General features: G+C 48.1%; 1 protein-coding gene across 9 annotated transcripts in view; it reads right to left on the bottom strand.

Moving 5' to 3' along the window:
* Nucleotides 1-13,481, bottom strand: part of PATJ (PATJ crumbs cell polarity complex component) — a 242,996-nt gene extending 229,515 nt beyond the window's left edge. For 7 of the 9 annotated variants that reach the window (XM_014593899.3, XM_006274712.4, XM_019489137.2 and 4 more), the window contains exons 1-3: nucleotides 13,240-13,380; nucleotides 1,202-1,257; nucleotides 951-1,117 (exon numbers count right to left, since the gene is read on the bottom strand). In XM_014593899.3, the coding sequence (XP_014449385.2) occupies nucleotides 951-1,117; nucleotides 1,202-1,223 (189 nt within the window). In that variant the 5' untranslated portion in view covers nucleotides 1,224-1,257; nucleotides 13,240-13,380. Of the gene's footprint in view, nucleotides 1-950; nucleotides 1,118-1,201; nucleotides 1,258-13,239; nucleotides 13,384-13,408 lie in introns of those variants that run through there. The other 2 variants (XM_059727901.1, XM_059727903.1) reach the window with 2 other exon arrangements.
* Between the last annotated feature and the right edge of the window lie 416 nt (nucleotides 13,482-13,897).

Here is a 13,897-nt window from a genome sequence, read left to right as displayed (position 1 = left end):
GGGTAGGAAACCCTGCTCAGGACTGTAGCAGGGGTCTGCCTGGCAGGGGCATAGCAGCCCCTGCCAGGCTTTTCCCCACTCAGGGGCGGGATGCGTGGCCAGACCCCAGCCAGCATGCTGAGGCAGAGCAGAGGGAAGGGGGGTTTAAACCCCTTCCATTCTCTCTCCTACCAGCATGGGACCCCACCTGGGGTCTGCCTGGCATGGGTGCAGCAGCTCCTGCCAGGCTTCCCCACTCCCTCCCTCTGCCTCAGGCTGCCAGCCTAGGGCCGGTGTCTAGCCATGCCCTGCCACTTGATCAGTGAGTGGGGAAAAAGACTGGCAGGGGCTGCTTCCCCTCTCCTCCTCCAGGCAGAACCCTAGCTAGGGACCATACAGGCCAGGGTGAGGGTTTAAACCCTTCCCCAGTCATACTCAGCAGCCTGCTGGGGCCAGGCCATGCCCCCCATCTCAGCTCGAGCAGGGAGGGAGGAAAAGCCTGGAGGCCTTCTCTCCCAGCTTCCCGCCAGCCTTCCATCCACTGCCAGAGGGAAGGGAAGGCTGCTCCAGCACCCCCAAATCCTAGCCTGAGCCACTGAAGGCATGTGGCTGGATTTCTGGAATCAAACATGAATGTCTGTTCATTTGCTTCTACGTTCAATCTCCGCAGTTTAGATTAACCTGAAAACGACTGAACTGATTCAGGATCAGGCTTTTTGAATGTCTGTACTTAGCCCTAGAATCCATGGGCTGGATCCAATGGCTCACAGGTTGTCAGCCCCTGCTGTACCTTTTACAGGAGTCATTAACCCAAAGACCAGATAGAAAAAAAGGTATATTTGGTCACAGTTTATAAGTGATATATGCAGTGACACATGCCTTTCCCCAGTGACCCAGACCTACATATCACATTTTAAATGCTTAGGTAAATATGCTCGACATCATAACCAAATCAGTCATTTGAAGCTTACCTGTTCCTTCAGTTGCTTGATGGACTGCTGAAGAGTCAGTATCTGGTTAAAAAGGGGGCTCCTGAGTGTGTTATGCAAAATAGTCAATTTTTCACTCTGTGAAGTGTCTCCTTTTTCACGTAGTTTCATTTGTAGACGATCCAGGATCTGCAGCACCTGCTGCTTGTCTGATGCCCACCAAAATAAGACAGGTTAGAAATTTGTCTTTGTCTTTCACCACTTAACAGAATAATTACTCTTGAAATACCTACCTGCTGCAGGATTTTCAGGCATGTTGAACTCGTATGCGTGGAATTAGACAGAAAACCTAGAGGAAGTTTAAAAGAAAAGTATAATAAAGCAAAAAATCCAGTGCCAACTAAGTTACATCTTTTGACAAATTGCTAATAAAGGGACAGTCAAGAAAAAGCATGCTCTCTCATATTTATTTTAATTCACTGTCATTAAAGCAGAACTTAAATTGATTTAAGCTTTTTTTCCAACTTGTGCCTTCGACATGACCCAAATTGAACCTCCTCCCCAAATTGTGCTGCTGCTGCCACTATCTCTGGGCTCCCTCTCCCTCCTCCAGCCCCTGGTCATGTCCCCCACATAAGGGGACAGGGGCGGATCCAGGGGAGGTGCAGTGGTGCCCCACCCATTATAGTCATTTCACTGTTATCTCTTATGGTCAGGCGGTTTTCCCTTATATCGGGTTGTCAACTGGGGGTACTTGAGAAGGCCCTAGGACAGGGGTGGCCAACTTGTGGCTCTTCAGAAGTTAATACGCATCTCCTTGAATCTTTGCACAAGCACACAGTGACCAGCTTCCATTTGGACACATGGGCTGTCATTGCCCCACACTCGGCCACATGCCACCCCCCCCGCATCCGCGTTCGGCTGTGAGATCCCCACCCCCGCCCCATCCAGCCGCCAGGAGTACATTGCTCCGTGTGTGGCCACCAGGGGTACACTGACCCAAAAAGGTTGAAAACCCCTGCCTTATATTGTTTCTATAGCTCTTTCACACACCAGGAGAAGAGAGAAGCACACCTTCAAACATGAAATAAAATAAAATTAGTATGAAGAACATAAAAGTTGGCAGGGGAGACTGAGGGTGTGGACAAACGGCAAACAAGCAAGTTAACAAAGGGTGGGACTTACAGGAGAACAGATGATGTTTCCCTGCCTGCTGTTACCTCCCAGGAAGCAAGAGCTGAAACAGGGCTAATTTGCCCCAGTTTTGCTCTCATTCATGTGGAGTAAGAGCAGATAGAAGAACAGTTACAGTGGAGCAGCTGATGGGCAGTAACTCCTCACTCCACATCCTAACTTGCTAAGTTTTGTCCAAACAACACACAGCAGCTGTGTTAACCTAAAATGTAGTCCACTAAAAACACAGTTTGGTTTCATGGTCCATCAAGCGTATAAAACTGTTGCAATTCCACTGCCGTTATTGAAAAGCTATTTTTCCCCATGGATTCTGGACGAGCTTGCTATCTCCTCATAGTGGCAGCTCAGCCCGACGATCTGATTTTGCCAGTTACAGCTATGCCAGATTATGACTCTGAAATCAGTGGTGCCCCATCCACAAGAGAAACGCTAGAGAATCAAGACCTAAAATTGGTCTAGTTCAGAGCTTTTCCCCTGGTGGCCTGTGGGCCAGCTGCAGCCTTGCAGGGATTAACTCATGCTACCTAACTGCAGGCGCGGCTCCCTTCCCCCATCTCCCCAAATTGTGCTGCTGCTGCCACTATCTCTGGGCTCCCTCTCCCTCCTCCAGCCCCTGGTCAGGTCCCCCACACATGGGGACAGGGGCAGATCCAGGGGAGGTGCAGTGGTCCATTCCTGCTCCATCCAAACTTTAATAGCAACTGCTTGGGAGAAGCAGTGGCTTTTCTATTCAAGGAGCACTGAGGGAGTCAACTGATTTCATGACTCATTATAATCTACCTGATTACTCATTATAATCTGCCTGATTGCTGCTAATCTCTCTTCACTTCACAGAAGTTAACAACCTTGTCTCCTTTTTAATGGTCTTGATGCTTCACTATTCAAGTTACTTTCTGCAATGCGGTTGTCTGTTCGCCATCCCTGGTGATGTCCTCTTCTGCTTCATAGCCCTGCAGACTTTTAATAGCTCTAGCTAGAAACCTTAATTCAGGTGTGGTAATATTAACTCAGGCACCGAAATGACTAACACTAAAGTACTGGAAACACTATCAAGGCACTCAAGAAAACTAGATTTTTGTTTTATGACCCTGAATAAGAGACGTACATTTAGCCATCATGAAACCATATCTTTTGACTATTTTTTGCCTAATTTGTGTTTTATAAAATGTAATAGATAACTTAAGAAATGAGTATACCTTCCAATAAAATTATATTTGTTTTTGCTTTGATCTTAAACTGAATGATGTAGAATTAGGCCCCTAACATATTAGCAGGGGCGTACTGAAATTGTGATTTTGCATTTTTTTTGGAAAATGCAAAATCAGGCATTTTCTGTGAAAAATCGGAGAAATCCTTGAAAAAAAGGAGCCCTGCAAAGAAGTGGGGAAAAGTGGAGCTCAGTGTAAAAATAAAAAAGTTTTTCTTTTTTCCTGCCCTGGGCAGCAGCCGCTGCCCCTGGCTGCTCTCAGTCCTGCAGCCTGGGCAGGCAGGGACAGGTCCAGCCTCTCAGGTAGGACAGGTCTCAGCCTCTCAGTCCTGCAGCCTGGGCACACAGGGACAGGTCCAGCCCTTTTTTTTTCCTTTTTTCTCTGAAGCCTGGCCCAGCTGGGTCTATCCCAGCATGTGGGTGCTGCAGGGGGTAGGAGCCAGGGCCACAGGGAACAGAGCCAGAGCGGGGTGCTGGAGGGCAGCACCGCCTGGCTGGGGCAGGGGGGCAGTGGCAACCTGTCCCTCCCACGTGGGGTCAGGGAGAGGTGGGGGGAGTAGGGCTGGGCCAGGAGAAGCAGAGCCAGGTCAGGGCAGGGAGTCAGCAGTAACCCTTCTCCGCACTCACGTGGGGCCAGGGATAGCTTATCTTTCCCCTGTGCAGACCAAGGCTGGGCCGGGGCCAGGCCAGGCCAGGCCAGGCCAAGGGGCAGTGGGACAGTGACAGCCCATGCATCTGCTGGCCACCCCAGCCAATCAGAGGTGTGTATAGGGGAGTGAAGGTGGCTGCAATCTGCCTGTGAAATTGGAGCCCAATGAGCCTGCAAAATTTGGCCCCAGACTCCACAATTTGAGTATATCCCTCCCTACACATTAATCAGGCTTCTAGTTTCTCTTTACCCAAAGAAAAACATTTGTTGTGTTAGGTGTGATGATGCACCAAGCCATGTGCACCCCCTTTTCAAATGTCTGCATCCGCTCATGCAGGGGGGTCTTGTGGCCTGCGGACTATGCAGCCCCAGGCACTCAGAAGTTGGACATCTGCACCTGCACGCTCCTGCTTGCTGCCGCCCCCTGGAGCCTGCGGTGGGCCTCCGGGTGGGGTCTTCCCAGCCTGGTGGGGCTGCCTGAGGTGCCTGGGGGAAAGGGGAACCGGGGAAGTGTGGGGGGGATTGTAGGGAGGCAGCAGCAGGGTGCCAGACTACCAAGCGTAGACCCTGAGATGGCGCAGAGTCACTTGGAGGAACTGGATGCGTTTAAGTCGGCAGGCCCGGATGAGCCCCATCCAAGGGTACTGAAGGCACTGGCTGACATCATTGCACAGCCACTGGCAGGAATATTTGAACACTCGTGGCGCATGGGCCAGATCCCGGAGGACTGGAAAAGGGCCAATGTGGTCCCCATTTTCAAGAAGGGGAGGAAGGAGGACCCAGGCAACTATAGGCCTGTCAGTCTCACCTCCATCCTTGGCAAAGTCTTTGAAAAAATTATCAAGGCTCACATTTGCGAGAGCCCAGCAGGAAAAATTATGCTGAGGGGAAACCAGCACGGGTTCATAGCAGGTAGATCATGCCTGACTAATATAGTCTCTTTTTATGACCAGTTTACAAAACAACTGGACACAGGAGTAGGGGTTGACGTCGTTTACTTAGACTTCAGGAAGGCCTTCGATACAATATCCCACCCCATACTGGTGAACAAGTTAAGAGGCTGTGACTTGGATGACTACACAGTCCGGTGGGTGGCGAATTGGCTAGAGGGTCGCACCCAGAGAGTCATAGTGGATGGGTCGGTATCGACCTGGAAGGGTGTGGGCAGTGGGGTCCCACAGGGCTCGGTCCTTGGACTGATACTCTTTAATGTCTTCATCAGCGACTTGGACGAGGGAGTGAAGTGTACTCTGTCCAAGTTTGCAGATGACACAAAACCGTGGGGAGAAGTGGACACACTGGAGGGCAGGGAACAGCTACAAGCAGACCTGGACAGGTTGGACATATGGGCAGAAAACAACAGAATACAATTCAACAAGGAGAAATGCAAAGTGCTGCACCTAGGGAGGAAAAATGTCCAGCATACCTACTGCCTAGGGAATGACCTACTGGGTGGCACAGAAGCAGAAAGGGATCTTGGAGTCCTAGTGGACTCCAAGATGAACATGAGTCGGCAGTGTGATGAAGGAAAGCTAATGGCACTTTATCGTGCATCAGCAGATGCATGACGAACAGAACCAAGGAGGTGATAATTCCCCTCTATCGAGCGCTGGTCAAACCGCAGTTGGAGTACTGAGTGCAATTCTGGGCACCGCACTTCAAGAAGGATGCAGATAACCTGGAGAGGGTCCAGAGAAGGGCCACTCGTATGGTTAAGGGCTTGCAGGCCAAGCCCTATGAGGAGAGACTGGGGCACCTGGACCTCTTCAGCCTCCGCAAGAGAAGGTTGAGAGGCGACCTTGTGGCTGCCTATAAGTTCATCATGAGGGCACAGAAGGGAATAGGTGAGATTTTACTCGCCAAGGTGCCCCTGGGGGTTACAAGAAATAATGGCCACAAGCTAGCAGAGAGCAGATTTAGACTGGACATTAGGAAGAACTTCTTCACAGTTCGAGTGGCCAAGGTCTGGAACGGGCTCCCAAGGGAGGTGGTGGTCTCCCCTACCCTGGGGGTCTGCAAGAGGAGGTTAGATAGGCATCTAGCTGGGGCCATCTAAACCCAGCACTCTTTCCTGCCTATGCAGGAGGTCGGACTCAATGATCTATTGAGGTCCCTTCCGACCCTAACATCTATGAATCTATGAATCTCTGGTCTAGTTAATAAGACACTGGCCTGGGAACCAGAAGAGCCAAGTTCTATTCTCTGTCATGCCACAAACCTGCTATACAAACTTGGGCTAATCCATCTACCTCTGTCCCCATGCCATACTTTGCCTTACCTAACCTATTTAGATCACCTCCTCAAGACGAGGCCGTTTTTTTACCATATTTATGTACAATGCCTAGTGCAATGTGGCCCTAATTATTGCTGAGGCTTCTAGATGGTAGTATAACAAAAAATTAAGTCCAAGTAGTGTCTCATTATAAGATCAAGCCCTTATTTGCATATTATTACTTTGGATTTATACAGGCTTGTCTTATTTAGACCAATATATAAGTAATAAATAAGATCCATTCATGTGCTGCAGTCTCCTCTGAACAAAAACAACTTTCTACTACCATAACTTATGTTGGGTAATTATGTCAGCTATAACTACATAATTTTGAAATAAACATCAATACCAAAGATAAAACCCTCTTCTCCTATAGACAATAATTAGAACCAGGTCAAACATACATAATGAAACCTGGAAGGTAAAAGACCACTGATTTTAGAAGAAGTTTCTAAAATGTTGACGTATTTGAGTACTGGTTTCCAATGGAATCCAGGCAGAACTCAGTGGTTTTCCATGGTTCTTATCTAGATCCAAACATTTATCCCAGTTTAAGACAATTTACAGATGAGGAAGGTCATTTTAAACCAAAAATTCAAAGCAAAATCCATGCGACCCATAAACCAAGAAAGATGGTCTCATGCTAGAGACTGAGCGCTGCACAGTTTTGTTGTTGTACTTTTCACTTGAAACAGAGCACTTCCAATGACCCAAGTGTCCCCTGATTCCCTGCTAAACTCTGATTCTGAACTAACTCAAAAGGAAATACAAGAAACTGAAGAAGCACTACCACTGCATCTGCTACTACAGCCCAAACCCTCCCACGTAAGAGAATCAAGGCTCATAAAACTTATTAAATATTTCTAGGCTGTGGCAAAATCCATGGAAATCTTATTTCCTTCCAAAGAAAACATCAGCGCTGTTGCAAAACAGTCCCGGTGGAAAAGTGCGACTTGAAAACACCTTAAGACACAGCACCGGAGACCAATAAATTTATACCAGCAAACAAATCTGATCTGGCAGGAAATTTTATGAAGCACTACAAAAACAGCCCACATAATTCAAGAGCAACCTCACCAAAGGACTTGTACTGACCATTTCCAAGACACTTTTTTTTTTGTTATGGTAGTTCAAAGGACAGCAGTTATGAGACAGGGTAGGTGTTCAAGAAGTGAAGGATTAGAATAAGAGAAACAAAAAGAGAGTATGCTCCATCAAATATGCAGAAGAGCCCCGGAAAATAAAGAAAAATCCCACTTCCTGTCTTATAGTGTTGAATGCTATTCCAAAGAGCTCTTACTTGGGCCGCTATACTTTTGCAACAGCTGAAGTGGTCCTCATGTATAATTTATGTAACAACTTAAGTTTGTAAAGCACTTTGGGATCCTTGGGAATTAAAGACAACCTCTCATCATACCTCAACATTTTTTTACACAATACAGCCAAATCAGCCTCAGCTTTATTTCCATCCCACACGGTTTTCTGTGGAGAGTAAAAAAGAGGTGTTTGTTTTAAAGCAGGCTTCTAGTTCTTCTGGTTATGAACTGAGCCTTGAAAATATAAATCATTCATAGGAGTGGAAAGTTTACATAGAGGGGGTTTTTCCTCCACTAAAATCATGAGCTACCTGTAATCCTCATCAACAATCTCCAAAGGCTAGCCTCCAGGGCCTGGGAAACCAACCAAGACAGCTCCTTTGAATTCCTTTCTGGGTTGGTAAAGTTATTTGGGAGCCCAAATACATGCTCACTGAACCATTCTCCAAATCCACATGCTAATCCTATGCATAGGAGTATGATGACAACAGAAATGATTGTTAATTTGGGAGAAGCCTGCCAAGAAAGTTGTTTTGAAGACTTACCCAAAATGGTAATGCTTGTTCTGTTCTGGAAGTGCAACGTGCACACTCACAGCCATGTCTTCCTCTTTCCTCACTTCCATTCTCATGTTTCTATACCCATCTGTTGCTTCATTCTTCTACAGTACTACCAACTCCAAAAGTTCAATCATGTCAGAACTCCCCCCCAAAATCATGAAATCTGCCTCAAAATCATAGGTTTAGAGCAGGGGCAATTATTTTGGGCAGAGAGCCGCTTACTGAGTTTTGGCAATCCATTGAGGGCTGCATGACAGGCAGCCAGGGGTAGATAAATATGAATTTTCTAAATTTTTTAGGGGCCCTGCGGGCTGGATAGAATGGCCTGGCAGGCCGCATCTTGCCCGCATTTTGCCCACCCCTGGTTTAAAGTCTGTCCTATGAGTTCTCATTCCCTGCTATAGTGCATCTGTGGTACATTACTCCAAACTGCTAAGTGTGTAACGCTGTGACCTTAATTATGTCAGGGCTAGTGCACAACCACATGAAATATTCTAGGGTTTTAAAAAAGAAAACTGAAAAAAAAAAAATGAAAACTCCATCCTGTACCACTGCTTTGGCACCCACCTGGGTCACTACCAGACCTGGAATCCTCCCCGCACAGTTCTCTGAATAGCAAAATGAACCTTTATCCTCCCTCTAATTCTGGTCACAAAGTATTTTGCCAATAGGTTTGACAGGATTTGCCGACAGCAAAAGAAATAGTGAGGCTCTGTGCTTCAGTAGGCACAGACTCTTCTACCCTCTCCGACATGCATGACCCATTCTGTCATGTCCAACACGTTCCCTATTTGCATTCTCATCACCTCGTCTGTCCACGTCACACAGATGCAGCTCTCGCTCCCCATATATCTGAATCAGAAAGACTTCTGCTTGCTGCTTGGGTGCTGGCAAGGGACATGTGACTGAATAATGGTAGTGTAACTAGGCCATGACAAGCAGGCCACCAACCCCAAGCACTGATTTAGAGGGGGCACCAGCAACACGCTGCAGCACTCTGCACCTGAAAACTGCATCTTATAAAGGGAAGCGTCAGGCGGCCTTAATCCTAGGCTGCATAACCCATCGCACCTGTAGCTTGCAGTATTAACAAGAATAATTTAGTTAAAAATCCCAAGAGTAAGATATTTGGCATCAAGACTGACATTGCTACTAAGCTCATTTTTAGTGTTCCAGGTATTAGGTTGGCAGCATGAAAGACTGAGTCAACAAAAAGAAATACTGTTTACCCTCTGCACAACTTTTAGATGAGATCATTAAAAAGGCCTGGGCTATTCTGCACAGACACTTCCTGAGCATAGTGATCTGCACCAGTACCTTTGACAAAAATATCCCTTTCAGCAAGCACCAGACAGCAGGTTTAGTGTTAACTGCTGCATATTACTCTAGGGAATGCTGCAGTCTGTAATGGTCTGCATATGTGTACCACACACCCTTACACAGAAGCCAGGGATAAGACAACCCTTCCTATTCCTACATCTCTTTAAAAAATGTTGACCTATACAGGGTTCAAATTACACCGACTCTTGTGGCGGGGTCTGCAAAAAAAAAAAAAAAAATGAAACCAGTGCATTGATTAACGAGTCCACCTAAGTAAAGGCGCAACCTAATCGGAGACCCCCTCCCCCAGGTTATGATTTTCAAATCTTACTGGGGGGGCATTCATCTTATGGGGGGGGTCAACCCCCAAGCTCCCCCTTAGTTTGCACCTGGACCTAAACGATTATAAGATAAGTGGTTTTTGCATCATTGTAGGGCAGTGACAAGAACTAGAAAGCAAAAGGAATCTAATGGGCCAGGGGCTGGTCAAAAGAAACTGCATGTGCTGCACTGAAGATCTATATGCTTCCTGGACCAAGGCAATCGATTCAGTCACACACTTAGGGCACGGCATATATAACAACCAGCACAAAGTCCGTGTGAAGCTGGGCATGGAGGAAAAAGAAACTAAGGTCCACAGGCAGTGCTGTAGCAAGGAGGGGAGGGGGGCACTTAATCAAATGGAAGGAAGGTTATGTAATAGCATATAGGGGCCCTCTGCACATGACCCAAAAAACCTGGCTACAACTGTTATCTGCAGGCATGCAAAGGTCTTGTATTCCACATACTATAGGAGTATCTGCTCTTTAAGCCAAAAAGCGGTCAGTTCGGGGCTTCTCAAATCTTTCCACCTTTTACCTCATAGATACTGCCTCTCCCACGTGCAATCAGTCATCATCTTTTAGACAACAACAACTGCTTAATGGGATATTAGCAAGGGAGTTGATTATTTTTTGGCATCTTTTAATTAAATTTAGCAGCTGGAAACAAGGCAAGACAGCACTATGTAACCAGTCAATATTGCACTAAACACCAGCAAGCACGGGAAGATGGCAGGAAATCCCCAAGGCATGGAAGGCACTTAGCTTACAGAATAGTGAAGTACGACACTCTCTAGTTCCAGCTGGGGGGACCTGTTAGACACCACCTAGACAGAGATGCTAGGTCTACAGTAGTACAGGTTTACCGGTATTTCTGGTAATCCCTAAATCTTCATAATTTAATTGACAAAACTACTTTTGCAGATCTAATTCATACCAGGTGGGAGATCAAAATAAGCTAGCTTGACAAATGTTCTTTTATGCTGGTTTATCTGCAGCTACGCTAGGGCTTTGGGCAGTGTGGAAGCATCACCACTTTTTTTTTTAATTCCTAAATTACAGAGCCCCTGTTGCTATGACAATGCTATAGCTGTGTTCAAAGAGCCTCTTCCTGGAGATGTGACATATGCAGCAAAAGTGTGTGCATGTGTGGGGGGAGGGGGGGTCTGCCAAATTAACTACACCACTGCCCCCAAATGACATTAGCTAAACTGGTGGACATTCATCTCCTGTCAGGATACCTGTACAGGCTAAGGGGGCATAACTTGAACCTGACGAAGCTTGGAAAATCGAATGGGATTCACAGGAGGTCTCAAATAAACATCTTGTGACAGATCCAATGCAGAAGGTCCCTGGCTTTGATCTCCCGTGACACTCATGGGCAACTCTAATCTGTATCTGCACAAACCATGGGAGACGATGCACAAATGGAAACTTAAAAACTCTTCGGTGTGCAACGTGGTCACCCAGAACAGACCATGGAACACATAATGACTCAATGCCAGATGCATAAATATGAAAAAGGTATTGCAGCAATACACCCTGATGTTCCTGACGCAACTGTCTGACTCAACCACCTAAATGTAAAAGTATAGGTCTACATCAGCCATACAAAAGAAGGGGATGTGGGACCTTCTCACATGCAACATATCTAACCAGCTATAAAACTAGTGTAGATCAGGCCATCACATGCAATCTTCTGACCTGCTTTGCAATATTTCAGAAGAAAGTTGCTATATCTATATAAACACAAGATACCCTTGTCCCTTCTTGCACCTCCCCTGGAAGTTGGAGAGGATTGTGAATTATTTTACACGGCCCATGACAGCCCACAGTGACTCAGGAACTTAAGGCTGTGGTCTTAAAAAGAAGATGTTAATTGGGGTCATTATTTAGGAGCAACAGGATGGGATACTTAATACTCTATAACACAAAAATAGTTCCTATCCCAAGTCTGTGGCTAGGTTTTCACTGCAAAAAGGGTACATGGCCTGGGTTTGGTTTTGTTTGGGAGGTGGCGGGTGGGTGTTAAACTGAGATTACGTCAGTATAAAAACCTACTAGACAGGCATTTTTCCTTGATGTAGCAAGCTGAGATAAACCCCAGGTGGGGAGATAAGGTCAGCGATATCATGGGTGACTGGTGCCTCCTGAGTGGGGGGGGGAGGCCAATTGCTGACGGGGTGCACTTCCAGTTTCGTGGCTGGTGCTTCCAGGGGCTGCATGACTGACCTCAGGTGCACCTGTGTGCACTATGTGTCACCAATGAGCGACAGTTTCTGGAAGGGACCTTACAGATCATTGGTTCCAGTCCCCCTGCACTTGGGCAGGAAAGACTGGGATCAAATGACCCCAGCAAGATGGGTGTCAAGACACTTTTCAAAGATTGCCAGGGTGGGTGACTGTACCAACTCTGGGGGAAGCCTGTTGCAAACCCTCAGCACTTAACTTGTAAAAAAGTTTTTCCTATGTGAAGCCCGAAGCAATCCTCAATCAGCTTATGCCCATCACAGGCAGTCCTCGACGTTTTGAGTTGCAAAGAACGGCACTTTCGACTTTTATAAATTGACACCCTGCTTCGACTTTGACGTCAGTGTTGACTTTTTCAACACTTGATCCAATGCGCCACCACGCCAGCGAACATGTTTGCTGCGTTGCCCATCTCCCTGGAGAGCGTCTGTCCAAACTTCCTTGGACACTTCCTTGAAGAAAGCAGACAAGACTCCAAAAACCTGCAGCCAAGACTCCTGCGAAGACGCCAGCCAAGAGCCCTTCAAAAAGTCCAGCCAAGTCACCTCAAAGAAGTCCTTCCAAATCAATATGATTGCTATTTACAAAACATTAATATCGTTATATTACTCCTCTATAATTGAGTACAAAAGTCTGGGTTATTTTTGGTGAAAATAGGGTATAGGGCTCAGAAACCAATCCTCTATTTATAACATTGTTTCCGATGGGAAAATCAGTTCTGAGTTACAACGTTTCGACTTGAGAGGTGTTTTTCAAGAACCGGTCCTGTCTTAAGTCAAGAGGACTGCCTATATTTCTTGTCCTCCCCTGCGCGGGGGCTGAGGTAGGCCCTTGACATGATTATCTGGGTCTTTTCTTCTCCAGACTGAAGCGTCCCCAGCCTGGCACGCCACAACAGAAGACAACACACAAACCAAACAAAGCCCCTGCACACACACACACACACACACACACACACAAGCCCCTTCTCGCTCCCCTCTTCCCTGCAGGCTCAGCCCGTCCCCTTGCTCCCGGGACAGCAGCACCGGGGCGGCCCAGGGACGTGGCTGCAGGTGCGGGCGGTAGGCCCCCCGGGAGCAGCGGAGGGCCGGGGCAGGGAAGGGCGAGGGCAGCGCGGGCGGGGGGTGTTTCTGCCTCGCTCTTCCCAGCCGCAAACTAACTTTCTCCGCCTGCAACAAGCAGCCCCTCCCCGTGGCCGCGTCCCGAGGCGCTGCAGCCCGCCCTGCCCCTGCGGGCCCGGTACCTGGCGGCGCCGATCCGAGCCCCGGAGCTGGGCGCCTGGGAGGTGGTTTCGGTGAAACCCAGCCCGCAGGAAGTGGCTGCCCGGCCCGGCCCAGCCCGGCCCCGGCGCTGCCCCGCTCGCCGCACCTGGGCGGAAGTGCAGCCGCAGCAGCCGCCGGGCCGCGCCCCACCTGCAGCGCCGTAGCCGCACGGGCGCGGGACGAGACGGGACGGGGCTGCGCTCGGAGCCCGCGGGCTCGGCTCGAAGCCGCAGCTGTGAGCGCGCGGGATGGAGGGGCGACTGAGCTGCGCGGCTCGGCTCCGCTCGTCCTGTCCTCCCTCCCTCCCTTCCCTTCCCCGGGCCCGTGCCCGTGCCCGTGCCCAGCCTCTGCGTCGCGCACAACTTCGGAGCCGCAACTTGACGGCAGCCCCGAGACTCCGGACGCCCGGTTTACTCTTTAACCGGCAATAAAACGACATGATTTGTTGGGTTTTTTTAAGGAAGTGTCGGAAATTGGTGATCACAGATCTTCAGGCTGTAACAAACCAGTGGCCGGCAAGGATCATAAGCTATATATGGGTCCTATATGGCTTCCATATGGGTCATATATATATGTATATGTATGTATATGTATGCACACATATGTATACACATGTATGTATACATGCATGCACACACA

This window comes from Alligator mississippiensis, chromosome 5, assembly GCF_030867095.1.
Source record: "Alligator mississippiensis isolate rAllMis1 chromosome 5, rAllMis1, whole genome shotgun sequence".
Lineage (NCBI taxonomy): Eukaryota > Metazoa > Chordata > Crocodylia > Alligatoridae > Alligator > Alligator mississippiensis.
Note: the sequence above shows the minus strand (reverse complement) of the source record. Positions and strands in the feature narration are given on the sequence as shown.